At 37.9% G+C, this 14,363-nt stretch overlaps 1 protein-coding gene, 1 long non-coding RNA gene and 1 gene segment (V, D, J or C); 1 reads left to right on the top strand and 2 right to left on the bottom strand.

The window, feature by feature from the left end:
• Positions 1-14,363, bottom strand: part of LOC101709223 (T cell receptor beta constant 1-like) — a 225,627-nt gene that overhangs the window by 89,216 nt on the left and 122,048 nt on the right.
• LOC101714129 (T cell receptor beta constant 1) overlaps positions 1-14,363 on the bottom strand; it is a 197,134-nt gene that overhangs the window by 81,020 nt on the left and 101,751 nt on the right. For 7 of the 43 annotated variants that reach the window (XR_015449853.1, XR_015449862.1, XR_015449855.1 and 4 more), the window contains exons 1-2: positions 12,760-12,870; positions 12,345-12,639 (exon numbers count right to left, since the gene is read on the bottom strand). The exons of 32 other annotated variants lie outside the window; for them this stretch is intronic. Coding sequence is in view for 1 of the 11 variants with exons in the window: in XM_087207605.1 (XP_087063731.1) it covers positions 12,338-12,639; positions 12,760-12,844 (387 nt within the window). In the remaining 10 variants the exon portion in view is untranslated. Of the gene's footprint in view, positions 1-12,327; positions 12,640-12,759; positions 12,871-14,363 lie in introns of those variants that run through there. 4 more of the 43 variants (XR_015449858.1, XR_015449868.1, XR_015449861.1 and 1 more) reach the window with 2 other exon arrangements.
• LOC147828950 (uncharacterized) overlaps positions 1-14,363 on the top strand; it is a 29,923-nt gene that overhangs the window by 808 nt on the left and 14,752 nt on the right. For 2 of the 3 annotated variants that reach the window (XR_015449896.1, XR_015449895.1), the window contains exon 2: positions 12,602-12,931. This is a non-coding gene — a long non-coding RNA (uncharacterized LOC147828950). The remainder of the gene's footprint in view (positions 1-12,601; positions 12,932-14,363) is intronic. The other variant, XR_015449897.1, reaches the window with a different exon arrangement.

Raw genomic sequence — 14,363 nt, 5'->3', positions numbered from 1 at the left:
ATTGACCATCATTTACTGATTTTTTTCCTACATAATTTGTTATTGATACTATTGGAAACGTTATTGTTTTTTGAGGTTTATTCTTCATTTCTTTGAAACTGCTTAATAAAACATTTGAACTTTTATATTAACTCTGCATTCTATGATCTTTCTAAAATCACTCGTTATTTCTAGTTATTTATGGATTCCTCAAGGTTTTCTATATAAATGACCAAGCAATCTGCAAATAGTAATACTTTTACTTCTTCTTTTTAATATTTAAAAATTTCATTTCCTTTTTTGCCTTATCATGCTTACAAAGATCCCCAATACAATGTTGAATAAGAGTAGTGAGAAAACATCTCGCTTGTTCCCTACTATAGGAGGAAAGTGTTCAAAATTCACTATTAAATAGGATGTTAGCTGTACATTTTTGTGAATAATTTCCATTAGATAAGAAAACACACTTCTACTCTCAGTTTTCTGAGAGTGTTTAGTTTGAACGAGTACTAGATTTTGTAAAATATTTTCTCAAAATGATCAAATGAATATTTTCTTTATTCTACTTATACATGGTAAAGTGTATTGATTCTGAATGCTAAGCATTGTCTGTCATGCAATATTTGTTTTACTACATTATCAGCACACACTCATTTATGGGACAGTATACACAGATGGATAGACAATATAAGATATATATTTGGATTTGGTTCTTAATATGTTGTGAAAGATTTTTAAATCTATGGTCATGAAAGATGTTTTGGAATGCTTTGGCTTTAGGATTTTTCTGGTTTCATATAATATGTGAAGTGTTTCATCTTCAGTATTTTGAAAAAGTTTACATACAGTTCATGTTCTTTTTTTTCCTTAATTTTTGTAGACATCATCAAGAAAAGGTTCTGAGTTTGCAGTTTCGCCTCAGAAAGTTTTTGATAAATAATTCAATTTCCTTCATGTAGATTTCTTCACATTTCTTATTTCATCTTGAATTAGTTTGGTATATTGTGTTTTTCAGAGAATTTCATCTACATTGTAGAACTTAATGACTTAGATTTTATATTCTCTCATCCTTTTCATGGCCGTTGCAGCTACAGAGATATTCTTTCTTTCATCATTGATATGATAGTTTACATCTTTTCTCTTTTTGTTTTAATGGCTATGGCTTAACTGATTTTATTAATTGATCATGCTATGACCATATTCTCTAATTTCTTGAACATATTTTTTACAATAAGAATCTCCATCTGATATTTCCAACATCTATGTTATTTTATCCTTGGTTTCTACTGAGCATTTTTGTTTGTGCATTGGGTAGTATTATCTGTTTCTTCCCAGATCTAACGATTTTGAGGGAGAATCAAAATAGTCATATTTATTCAGGTCTAAAGCTAAATTTCTCCTCTCCCAATATGGAGGAATAGATGTATCAGACAGTAAAAGTTCTTTTGCCCATGGGTTGAAACTGCCATTGCATCCTCACTGATGCATCATCTTCCCCATGGACATCTTGGGAAATATGAAGGCCTCTGAGCATCTCAGCCAGACTCACTTGACAGTCCCCTTCACAGGCTGTGTCTCTTTCCCCAGGGATGTTTGTATCTCTGAAAATGCTGACAAATTTTCTAACTGGCTCATCTTCAAGATCTCCAAGGAAATATTGGTATTACCTTTCATTTTTGTATCCATGCTTTCTCTTGCAAGCTCTTTCAGTTTCCAGTGTCCACCATCCCAACATTTGGTAAGTCATATCTTTTGATAATTATTATGACATCTGGACCTCTATCCAAATTCATTTTGTTGAGATGCTCATTGTTTAAGTTGCAGTTGGGCAAATCAAACCCTGGCATCAGTCTCTAGAATTTAGAAAATGTCCCAAATGAGTATGATGAAGATAGTGTCGGTTTGTTTCATGTTAGATGTTTTCTGCACCCACATTTGCCTGACGGAATGCTTCATTGATAATATTCCAGCATCTGCACTGTGTTCTGGATCTCAGACTGTGCTGAACCTCATCCAAGTAATGCCATCTAGCTTTTGGAGTGACATACACTTTTTTTTTTTTTTGCTTAAATTCTTTTATTGGTACATTTTAAGTATACATTACATTTACATTTATCATTGAGTGTTTGTACCTATACATGATGTATCTTGGTTCTTATTTTTTCCCCCTTCCCTGTCCTCCCTTCACCCCCCACCCTTACCTATTTACAAACACTTTATTTCCATTTTTTTCCTTTTCTCATAATTTTTCCTTTCCCTTCTTTCCTTTCCCCTCCCCTCCAACTTCCCCCACCCCTTTGGATGTTTTCTTCCTATTTCAAATTATCAATTATTCATTTTAATCATTTCAATCCTTATTTATACTTTCAGTTTCTCACACCAGAGAAACTATTTGGTATTTTCACATGTGTGTCCTATTTATTTCACTTAAGAGTATGGCCTCAATATGCATCCATTCAGCTATAAATGTCTCTAGTTTCTCATTCTTTACAGCTGAGTAGTACTCCATTTCGTTAAAAAAAAAAAAAAAACCCACACCTTCTTTATCCAGTTTCCGGTTGATGGGCACTTGGGCTGTTTTCAAGCTTTAGCTATTACAAACTGTGCTGCTATGAACATGGGTGCAATGTATCGCTGTGGTATGATTCTTTTAATTCTTTGGGGAAGATACCCAGCAGTGGTATAGCTGGGTCAAATGGGACCTCTAGTCCTAGTCCTTTGAGGTATTTCCATACTGATTTCCACAGTGGTTGCACCAGTATGCACTCCCACCAATAATGGAGAAGGGTTTGTTTCTCCCCACACCCCTGCCAGCATTTGTTATTGGTTGATTTTCTTGATAGCAGCCATTCTTTCTGGGGTGAGGTAGAATTTCAGTGTTGTTTTCATCTGCATCTCTCGAATGACCAGTGATGTTGAACATTTTTTCATATATTTATTTGCTGCTTTTACTTCTTTGTCTGAGAAATGTCTGTTCATTTCAGATGCCAATTTTTGAATTGAGTCTTTATATTTGGTGGTTCTAATTTTTTTCAGTTCTTTATATATTCTAGATAGTAGTCCTTTGTCTGAGGTACAGCTGCTAAAATTTTTTTTGCCACATTGGTGGTTGTCTCTTAGCTCTGTTGGTGGTTTCTCTTGCAGTGCAGAAGCTTTTTCGTAAGATGAGATCCCAGTTGTTGATTCTTTGTACTAGTTCTCATGCTACTGAGGCTTTGTTCATAAAGTCTTTTCCTATGTCAATGTCTTTAAGAGCTCTCCCTAACTTATATTCCAGCAAGTTTAGTGAGCCTGTTTTAATATTTAGATCTTTAATCCACTTTGATCTTAGTTTAGTGCACGGTGATAAATATGGGTCTAGTTTTAATCTTTGGCAGTTTGAAATGCAGTTTTTACAACACCATTTATTAAAGAGGGTATCTTTCCTCCAGTGAGGGTGCTTGGCTCCTTTGTCAAAGTTGAGGTGGCTGAGTATGTCTGGCATTGTTTCTGGATCTTCTAATCTATTCCACTGATCCTTGGGGCTGTTTCTTTGCCAGTACCATGCTCATGCTATTTTTATCACAGTAGCTTTGTAGTATAGTTTCAAGTGGGGATTGTGATGCCCCCTCCCATGTCTCTGTTGCTTAGAATTGCTTTTGCTATTCTAGGTCTCTACTGGTTCCACATGAATTTTTGGATTGTTTTCTCTAGTTCTGTGAAATATATTGTCGGAATTTCAATCAGCATTGCATTAAATCTATGTAGCAGTTTTGGAAGTATGGTCATTTTCAGTATATTGGTTCTTCCTTTCCAAGAACAAGGGATGTCTTTCCATTTTCCTATATCCTCCTCGATCTCTTTTTTCAGAGTGCTGTAGTTTTCTGTGTAGAGGTCTTTGGCTTCCTTCATTAGATAGATTGCTAGATATTTCATTTTTGGGATGCTATTGTAAAAGGAATTGTTTCCCTAATTTCTCTCTCAGTGAGTCTGTTATTTGTGTACAAGAAGGCTAGTGTGGAGTCATGCAGAAGACGCCAAATCAGCCGGCTGCAGACAGACAGGTCTGCGCACACCCTACCGAGGTCCCCAGTCACGTGGAACATGCTGAATCAGCCCGCTGCAGACAGGCAGGTATGTGCACGCCATACCGAGGTCCCAAGTCACGCGGAACAGGCAGACTCAGCCCGCGCCCCGGCAACAATGCACTGGACCACCTCCCCCACACCTCTGTACAGCCACCTGGTTCCACACTACAAAGACCCAGAGGACAACAGACCACCAGACCACAGTACTGAGTCCCGCTGCTCCCAGCCCAGAGGTAGGGGCTTTTGAGCCACCATACCTACCACTGCTCCCGGCCCCTATCCCACCTCTCCCAGCTCAGAGGAGGTAATCCGTGCAAGCGCCAAAAGCACCACCACCCCCAACCAGTTGAAATGAGAAAACACGTAAATAAGTCTCAAAACCAGACTTCCAGATCACCTACAGCAACCCCAAAAGGAAATGAAAAGGAACACTCTGATACTCAGAAACCTGGACCCACTGAACTGGCAACAAAAGGGGATCTGGAAAAAATGAAATCAGAAATAATTTCTCAAATAACAGGAGAAATTGTGCCCCTAGTGCAAGACATGATTAATAAATCTAGAGAGGAGCTCAGGAACATGATGGAATCCCAACATAAGAAACACATGGAATCCATAAAACAGATGAAAATAGATTTCCAGGACATGAAAAACTCCATTGAAAGTCTACACAGCAGAATGAGCCAATGTGAGGACAGAATTTCAGATATAGAAGATAAGATGCCAATTAATGACAAGGAAAAGAAAAATTGCTTCAAACTTCTGAGGGAACATGAGAAATCAATCCAGCAGCTGCTAGATGATGCAAAGAAGAATAACATAAGACTGATTGGGCTCAATGAAGAAACAGGAGAGAGTGGAGATGACATAAAAAAATCTCTTCACAGAAATAATGGCAGAAAACTTCCCAAGCAGGGGAAAAGAGCTTGACATACAGATAAGTGAGGCATATAGGACTCCAAATAGCCTAGATCAAAAAAAAACTACACATAGGCATATAATTGTTAAGATTCCAGAAACACAACAGAAGAACAAAGTTCTCCAAGCAGTTATAGAAAAGAAACAAATCACATACAAAGGAAAGCCCATCAGAATCACAGCAGACTTCTCAACACAAACCATCAAGGCAAGAAGAGCTTGGAGTGACATACTCCAAGCCCTTAAAGAAAACAGCCTCCAACCTAGATTGATGTACCCTGCAAAACTATCTTTCAAAATTGATAGAGAAATAAGATACTTTCATGACAAAGAGCACCTTAGGAACTTTGTGAATACCAAACCAGCACTCCAAAGAATTTTACACAATATCCTAGGAACAGACATTGAGGATCACAACCCCAGGAAGCAAAGCAGAATGAATCCATCTAGCATGACAGGAAATTAAATGTAAAGGGGGAGAACCCAACAAAAAGAAAAAGTCATGGCAATGACAAGTCAATACGTTTCAGTTATAACCATCAATGTTAATGGTCTCAATTCACCAATCAAAAGAAATAGACTGGTAGAATGGGTCAAGAAGCAAAATCCAACAATATGCTGCATACAAGAAACACACTTAACTCAAAAGGAAACTCATAGACTGAAAGTTAAAGGGTGGAAAACAATACTCCATGCGATAGGAACCCCCAAAAAAGCAGGAATAGCTATCCTCTTTGCAAATCAAGTAGATTTCAAACCAACAAAAATTAAGAGAGGCAAAGGAGTACACCACATCCTTGAAAAAGGAACAATCCAACAGGAAGAGATGACAATCATAAATATCTATGCACCAAACACTAGTGGGCCCAACTATATGAAACATATATTAACGGACATGAAAAGTCATATATGTACTAATACAATTGTAGTGGGAGACCTCAATAACCCACTGTCACAAATAGAAAGATCAACTAGATAAAAAATAAGTAATGAAATGCTGGAACTCAATCGAACTCTTGAACAAATGAACTTAACAGATGTTTACAGAGTCTTCCACCCCACAAAATTAGAATACACATTCTTCTCAGGTGCACATGGGTCATTCTCCAAAATAGACCACATACTCACACATAGAAGATGTTTAAGTAAGTGCAAAGGAATTGAAGTTATCCCCTGTATATTATCAGACCATAGTGCAATGAAATTGGAGATCCATAGCAAAAGAAACTCAAAAAATTTCATAAACACGTGGAAATTGAACAACATACTTCTGAATAAGCAATGGGTCACAGAGGAAATTAAAGAAGAAATCAGACAGTTCCTTCAATTAAATGACAATGACAATACAACATATCAGAATCTATGGGACACAATGAAAGCAGTTTTATGAGGGAAACTCACAGGAGTGAATACGCATATTAGGAAAACAGAACAAGCCCAATTAAACAACCTGATGCTGAACCTCAAGCTTCTAGAAAAAGAAGAGCAGGACAACCCCAGAGCTCATATAAGGGAGGAAATTATAAAAATCAGAGGAGAAATCAATGCAATGGAGACTAAGAGAATGATACAAAAAAATCAATGAAACCAAGAGTTGGTTCTTTGAAAGAATCAACAAAATTGACAAACCCTTAGCCAACCTTGTCAGAAAAAGGAAAGAAAAGGCCCAAATCCATGCAATTAGGAATGAAAAGGGTGAAATTACAACAGACCGAGCAGAAATCCAGAGGATCATCAATACCTGGTTTGAAAAGCTATACACTAATAAGATGGAAAACACAGAAGAAATGGACAGATTCCTAGATATACATGAATTACCAAAGTTGAATGAAGAAGACCTAAAAATTCTGAATAACCCAATATCAACCAATGAAATTGAAAACGTGATTAAAAACTTATCACCTAAGAAAAGTCCAGGCCTTGATGGCTTCACTGCTGAATTCTACAAGACATTTAGAGAGGAACTGCTGCCGCTACTGTTTAAACTCTTCAATGAAATTGAAAGGGAAGCAATACTCCCAAATTCATTCCTGGAAGCAAGCATCACCTTGATCCCCAAAGCAGAGAAAGACCCAACCGAAAAAGAGAACTATAGGCCAATCTCACTAATGAACATAGATACAAAAATCCTTAATAAGATAATGGCAAACAGAATGCAGAAGATCATCAAGAAGATCATACACCCTGATCAAGTGGGATTCATCCCAGGGATGCAGGGATGGTTCGATATATGAAAATCAATTAATGTAATACGCTATATCAATAGAGCCAAGGACAAAAGCCATATGATTATCTCCACAGATGGAGAAAAAGCATTTGACAAAATCCAACATGCATTTAGGATAAAAACCCTATAAAAAATTGGAATAGATGGTCTCTACCTCAAACTGATAAAAGCCATCTATGAAAAACCAACAGCCAATATCATACTAAATGGTCAAAAACTGAAATCCTTCACACTCAAATCAGGAACAAGACAAGGATGTCCACTATCACCACTCTTGTTCAATATAGTTCTGGAAACTTTAGCCACAGTAATTAGACAAGAGAAAGAAACAAAAGGAATAAAGATAGGAAATGAAGAAGTCAAATTGTCATTATTTGCAGATGACATGATACTCTATATAGAAGACCCCAAGAACTCCACCAAAAATCTTCTAGACTTAATAACCAAATTCAGTCAAGTAGCTGGTTACAAGGTCAGCACACAAAAATCAATAGCTTTCCTCTACACCAATGACAGACTCACTGAGAGAGAAATAGGGCAAATAATTCCTTTCACAATAGCATCCAAAAAACCGAAATACCTAGGAATCAACCTAACAAAAGAAATCAAAGACCTCTTCTATGAAAACTATGGCACTCTGAAAAGAGAGATTGAAGATGATATCAAAAAATGGAAAAACATCCCCTGCTCCTGGGTAGAAAGGATTAATATAGTGAAAATGGCCATACTTTCAAAACTGCTATATAGATTTAATGCAATTCCAATTGAGATCCCAGTACCATACTTCAAGGACCTTGAGAAAACAATCCAAAAATTCATTTGGAACAAAAAGAGACCCAGAATAGCAAAAGCAATTCTAGGTAACAGAGACATGGCAGGGGGTGTCACAAGCCCCAACCTGCAGCTATACTACAAAGCTACTGTGATTAAAAACAGCATGGTACTGGCAAAGAAACAGACTTGAGGACCAGTGGAACAGATTATAAGGTGCAGAAACAACGCCAGACACACTCAGCCATCTCATCTTTGATAAAGGAGCCAAACACCCTCACTGGAGGAAAGATAGCCTCTTTAATAAATGGTGCTGGAAAAATTGGGCTTCAACTTGCCAAAGATTAAAACTAGAACTATATCTCTCACTATGCACTAAACTAAAATCAAAATGGATTAAAGATCTAAATATTAAAATAGAAACTCTGAACCAGTTGCAACAGAGGTTAGGAAGAACCCTTGAAGACATTGGTTTCGGAAAAGATTTTATGAACAAAGCCTCAGTTGCCCATGAACTAGAACAAACAATCAACAAGTGGGATCTCTTCTTATTAAAAGGCTTCTGCACAGCAAGAGAAACCACCACCAGTGTGAAGAGACAACCCACAATGTGGGAAAAAATCTTCACCTGCTCTTCCTCAGACAAAGGTCTACTATCTCAAATCTATAAAGGACTTAAAAAGATCAGACCTCCCAAATTTAAAGACCCAATTCAAAAATGGGCATCTGAAATGAACAGACATTTCCCAGACAAAGAAGTAGAAATAGCAAATAAATACATGAAAAAATGTTGAACATCACTGGTCATTCAAGAGATGCAAATGAAAACAACGCTGAGATTCCACTTCACTCCAGAAAGAATGGCTGCTATCATGAAATCAACCAATAACAAATGCTGGAAGGGCTGTGGGGAAAGAAGAACCTTGCTCCACTGCTGGTTGGAGTGTAGACTGGTGCAAGCACTGTGGAAATCAGTATGGAGATACCTCAATGAACTAGGACTGGAAGTCCCATTTGATCCCGCTCTTCCACTGCTGGGGATCTTCCCCAAAGAATTAAAAGAATCATACCACAGTGATATATGTGCACCCATGTTCATCGCAGCGCAGTTTCTAATAGCTAAAACTTGGAAACAGCCCAAATGCCCATCAACTGGAGACTGGATAAGAAAATGTGGATTTTTATAAAATGGAGTACTACTCAGCCATAAAAAATGAGAAATTACAGACATTTATAGCTAAGTGGATGCACATTGAGGCGATACTCTTAAGTGAAATAAATAAGACACACATGTATAAATACTGAATAGTTTCTCTGGTGTGAGAAACTGAAAGTGTAAATAAGGACTAAATGTATAATAGGTAATGTGAAATAGGAAGAAAAGGGGCAAAGGGGAAGGAAGTGGGAGGGCTAGGGGAAAGGATAGAAGGGAATGGGATTAATATGAGAAAATGGAAAAATAGGAACAAAATTTTTGTAAATAGGGAGGACTGGAGGGGTTGAAGGGAGGGCTGGGCAAGGGTGAAAAATAAGAACCAAGAGAGACTATGTAAAGGTGCAAATTTCCAATGATGAATGTCATTATATTGTATACCTAAAATGTACCAATGATTAGAATGAATAATCGGTAATGCAAAATAGGAAGAAAAGATCCAAAGGGGTAGGGGTAGTGGGAGGGGCAGGGGAAAGGAAAGAAGGGAAAGGAAAAAATGCTGAGAAATGTAAAAAATGGAAATAAAGTCTTTGTAAATAGGGAAAGGTGGAGGGGGTGAAGGGAGGGCTAGGAATGGGGAAAAATAAGAACCAAGATGCATTATGTAAAGGTACAATTCCCAATGAGAAATGTAATTGTGTTGTATACCTAAAATGTACCAATAAAAGAATTTAATTAAAAAAAAAAAGCAGGCTAGTGTTTTTTGAGTGTTGACCTTGTATTCAGTTACTCTACTGAATCTGTGAGTGACATACACTTTTTTTTTTTTTTGGTACCAGGGATCGAACTCAGGTCCCAGCACATGCACAGCAGGCGGCGGAACCACTGAGCTAAATCCCCAGCCCCCTGGTACATTCTTAATGCCTCTGATTCTGTGTCTTCCATCCTTGATTGAGTAGCTACTGGATTCTCTGTCTTTCCAGCATGCAGACAACATTGTGAATTTTTCCACCCCTGATCCTCTGATGCTGCATTGTGAATGGTCCTACCTCTAATCCCATAAATCTACCTAATGATCCCCTTGTGTGATTTCACATATATTTTGTATTCATTCTGTTCCTCTTGAGAGTCCTTATTAATATACACTCTTTTAAACACATTTTCCATGGCTCTTTTTACTCTTGTTTCTTTTCTCAGACACTGAAATTCAATGTGGTGTAACTAAACTTCCTCTTGTGTCTTGATGCATGACAGCAATTCTGCAAGTTATCTACTGAATTGTATTGAGTCAGCTATCACATCAAGAAAGAGTATAATGAGATTACTGATTTTGATGGTTGGAATTTGACCATAAAAGAGATAAGATGTGGGGAAAGATATGTATGCTTTTAAGAATAAAATGTATGAAATTTTACTGTTCCTTTGCTATAACCAGACAGGTAACCCAATTAAAAAAATAGGGAAAATAATTTGAGTCAAGTTTGCTAAAAAATATAGATTAAAATTTTTTTTCAGCATTTCTGAATGAAAGGTGGTTGATTATGGGTGATAGTGGCTGTGGGCACAGCAGTGGTTGGAAATTCTTTCTACACTGCTCAAAGTTGTAAAAATGGGTAAAGCAACACACAGTGCCTAGGACATGGCACAGAGGGCTCTGATTGAGTTAAGGAAGATAACAAGTACACACCCAAGCTGCTGGACACCGACTGGCCCTTGGACATCTGGGTCCAGGTGCCACCACATTAGAAGAAAGTATTTTCAATGTCTACAATACAGTAATATCTAGTATATCTCAGGTGAGTGTACAAATCACTGAGAAAAATATACTCCCAATAAAAAGGTGGCCTAAAGTAAGCCACATTGAGAATAGAAATTCAAAATCAACATCATATGAGAAAGTGCTCAAATTCATTAACAACCAGAGAAATACAAATGGGAAAGGAGGCAGGAGGGGGGGGGGGGAGAGAGAGAGAGGGAGGGAGGGAGGGAGAGAGATTGATTTCTGGATTGAAAAAGAACTGTTAGATTTTTTTGTTGGGTTCTTTTTGGTACCGGGGATTAAACTGAGGACCTTGCGCTTGCAAGGCAGGTGGCAGAACCACTGAGCCAAACCCCGGCCTCAGAACTGTTAGATTTTTGACAATTTAGTAATATAAAGAAATCTTCCAGTTTCTTGCACTCTGCATCTGTGCTCTAATTTCTCATTAAATTCTTTATTTTATTTATGTTTTCTTAAATTGTGATCTACAACTTTTTGCTAACTACTGATGATGTCCTGGGAGAGAGTGAGAGACACTTTTGAATCTATACTACTGGACTGGCCAAAATCTAGAGCACTAAATAATGCTATAAGAGTGATGAGGATATGGAAGGAAGACTTATGCTCTTAAAAGTGAGACTGGAGACTTGTAAGGAAATTTGAAGGGTCCTCCTGTGACATATAGACACATAAAATACACATATCGTAATTCATGTCCAAACAATCATGCCTCCAGGTATAAAGTCCTATGAAGTGGTTCCATAGGTCCATGAAAAACTGCACACAAGTGGTTTCAGTGCTGGCAGGAAACTGGAGGGAAACTGGCTATCTTTTCTGGAAAGGAAGGGGAGTGTAGTATTGTGTAGCATTTAGAAGTGGAAGAGCAGATAAACACACTGAAACATGAAATATTGCACTCACTCTGAGCAGAGTGGAAAAATCTTAGGGGCTGAATTGCATCCATAATAAACTAAAGATTATGTGATTTCAAATACACACAAGTGTGGGTGGAGTTGTGTGCTCCATGAGGAGGTGATGGCTGGACCATGTCTATTTCATTCTATCTCTGAGAATAGCTTAGAAGGAACCAGACTGATCTTTTTCAGTATGGTAAAATGATTCCAGATAAACTGAGATCTTTGGATACTATCTTATTGGCACTGTAAGTCTGGACAAAAGGAGAAAGATAACACATCGTGAAAGATAAGCATGAAACAGAAAAAGGAGAAGAAAAAGTACAACTGGAGAGGCAGCCATGCCAGATGCTGCCCCAGTAATACATTTTCCAAACTGTCAGCCCACTGCTTCTTGATTTTTAAGCACCTTTTAGCTGTATAAGAAACTCTGCTGTGGTTATGCCAGCTCCAGGTCTTTCTGTTACTTCCTTCCAACCTAACTTATCAGCTGCTTCCTGAGTTGGGTTCATGGGGTTTGTGCAGTAAGGGGAATGAGCCTTTTGGCACTGTGGACTGACTGCTGGCACAGAGGTACAGGGCTGAGTCTTCTAGCTCAGATGACTTGATTTCCAGGCTGCAGGGTGAATTTTGGGGATATTCAGTTAAGAATCGTGTCTTGGCCATGTCTACTTGATCAATAACTTTCTTGTTCTGAAAAGAAATCAAAAACTTCAACTCTTCATTCTGCTTTTGTTGATACCAGTAAACAGCATTGTGTCCCTTTTTAGGGACACAGCTCATCTTTGCTCTCTGTCCTTTCCTTTTGACCAGATGTCTTGGCACCTGGGTAACTTCATCATCAGAAAAGCCTGGAAGAGAAGGAAACAGAAGCTACAGACCAAGACCTGGAGGGTCCCTGACACAGAAAAGGGTTTGGATCTGGGTTGGCAAGCCCAGGACAAGGACTTCTTTGCTTGCTGAGGACTCACCTACTCCCAGGAGACAGAGAGCTACAGAGCAGAGGAGCCAGGTGACCATGGTGCCATTCAAGTGACAAAAGCTGAGCTGTTCCATTCCCCATCAGCACCTTCCTGTGAGTGATCGCTCTCCAGACTTGGTCTTCATGGTACTGACTCATGCTCCTGTCAAAAAAACTTTCTGGTATGAGAAGGACAGCTTTTAGCTTCACTCAGTAAATACAACTGGTTTATATCTCATTCATTTATAATACTTTATATGTATTTTTACTACCATAAACATATGTGTATATATATATGTATATAGTATTTAGAAAGTTATAAAAGAAAATAACAAAATAGTCATGCTATTGCTGGACAGTGATTACACTTTGAATACCCTATCAATAGTCTTTGAAGACATCTCTCTCATCTCTCTTTCTCTCCATCTCTCACACTTCCTGTTAAATTCTTCCTATTATATATTTTTTTCCTAAATTGTCTGGTGCATCTTTTTTTTTTTTGCTTAAATTCTTTTATTGGTACTTTTTAGGTATGCATTACATTTAGATTTATCTCTGGGTGCTTGTACCTGTACATGATGTATCTTGGTTCTTATTTTTTCTCCATTACCTGTGCACCCTTCACCCCTCCACCCTTCCCTATTTACATACTTCATTTCCATTTTATTTTTCTTTTCTCATAATTTTTCCTTTCCATTCTTTCCTTTCCCCATCTCCTCCCACCACCCCTACCCCTTTGGACCTTTTCCTATTTCAAAGTATCAATTATTAGTTATTAATCCTTTTAATCCTTATTTACACTTTCAGTTTCACATACTAGAGAAACTCTTCGGTATTTACACATGTGTATCCTTTTTATTTCACTTAAGAGTATGGCCTCGATACCACTGATGATATCTTGGAAGACAATGAGGAAGCGTCGAATTTCCAGGGCTGGGGATTTAGCTCAGTGGTTCTGGTGCCTGCCTCACAAGCACAAGGTCCCAAGTTCAATCCCTGGTACCAAAAAAAAAAAAAAAGACTGGAATTTCCAATTCCTCTAGATCACTGTACTGGCCACATTCCAGAGCACTGGATAATGTCACAGTGGTCATGAAGCTATGGGAGTAAGCCTTATGCACTTGTATGTAAGAATGGAAATTATGGAGCATAAACTTGAAAAGCCCTCCAGGATATTTAGATACATAAAATAAAATGCACAGGCTCTACTCAGTGTCTCAACAATTATCTCCCTCCTTGATTTTGACATATAACCCTATAAACTGATTATTCAGGTCCATAAAGACCTATGTACAAGTGACTTCAATGCTGGGAGGAAATGGGAAGACAATTGTGCATCTTTTCTGGAAGAAAGGAGCATGTAGTATTGTGCAGCATTCAGAAGTCACAGACTGGATGTACAACAGAAACACGTAGTGTTTTATTTATCCTGAGCTGAGGGGGAAAATCTGAGGTAGAATTAAATCTATAATAAAAGAAAACACTTGTGTGATTTCAAATACATCAATGCATGGCTAAAGTTTGGTGCTCCAGGAGAAGGACATGGTTGGATCAGGTGTAATCCATTCTTTACCTGAGATTTTAAATTCAAGCTTGGAAGGACTTGGGCTGATC

This window comes from Heterocephalus glaber, unplaced genomic scaffold (assembly GCF_053883595.1).
Source record: "Heterocephalus glaber isolate CG9 unplaced genomic scaffold, H.glaber_assembly_v1.0 deba00000818, whole genome shotgun sequence".
NCBI lineage: Eukaryota > Metazoa > Chordata > Mammalia > Rodentia > Bathyergidae > Heterocephalus > Heterocephalus glaber.
This window is presented reverse-complemented; position numbering and strand designations above follow the sequence as displayed.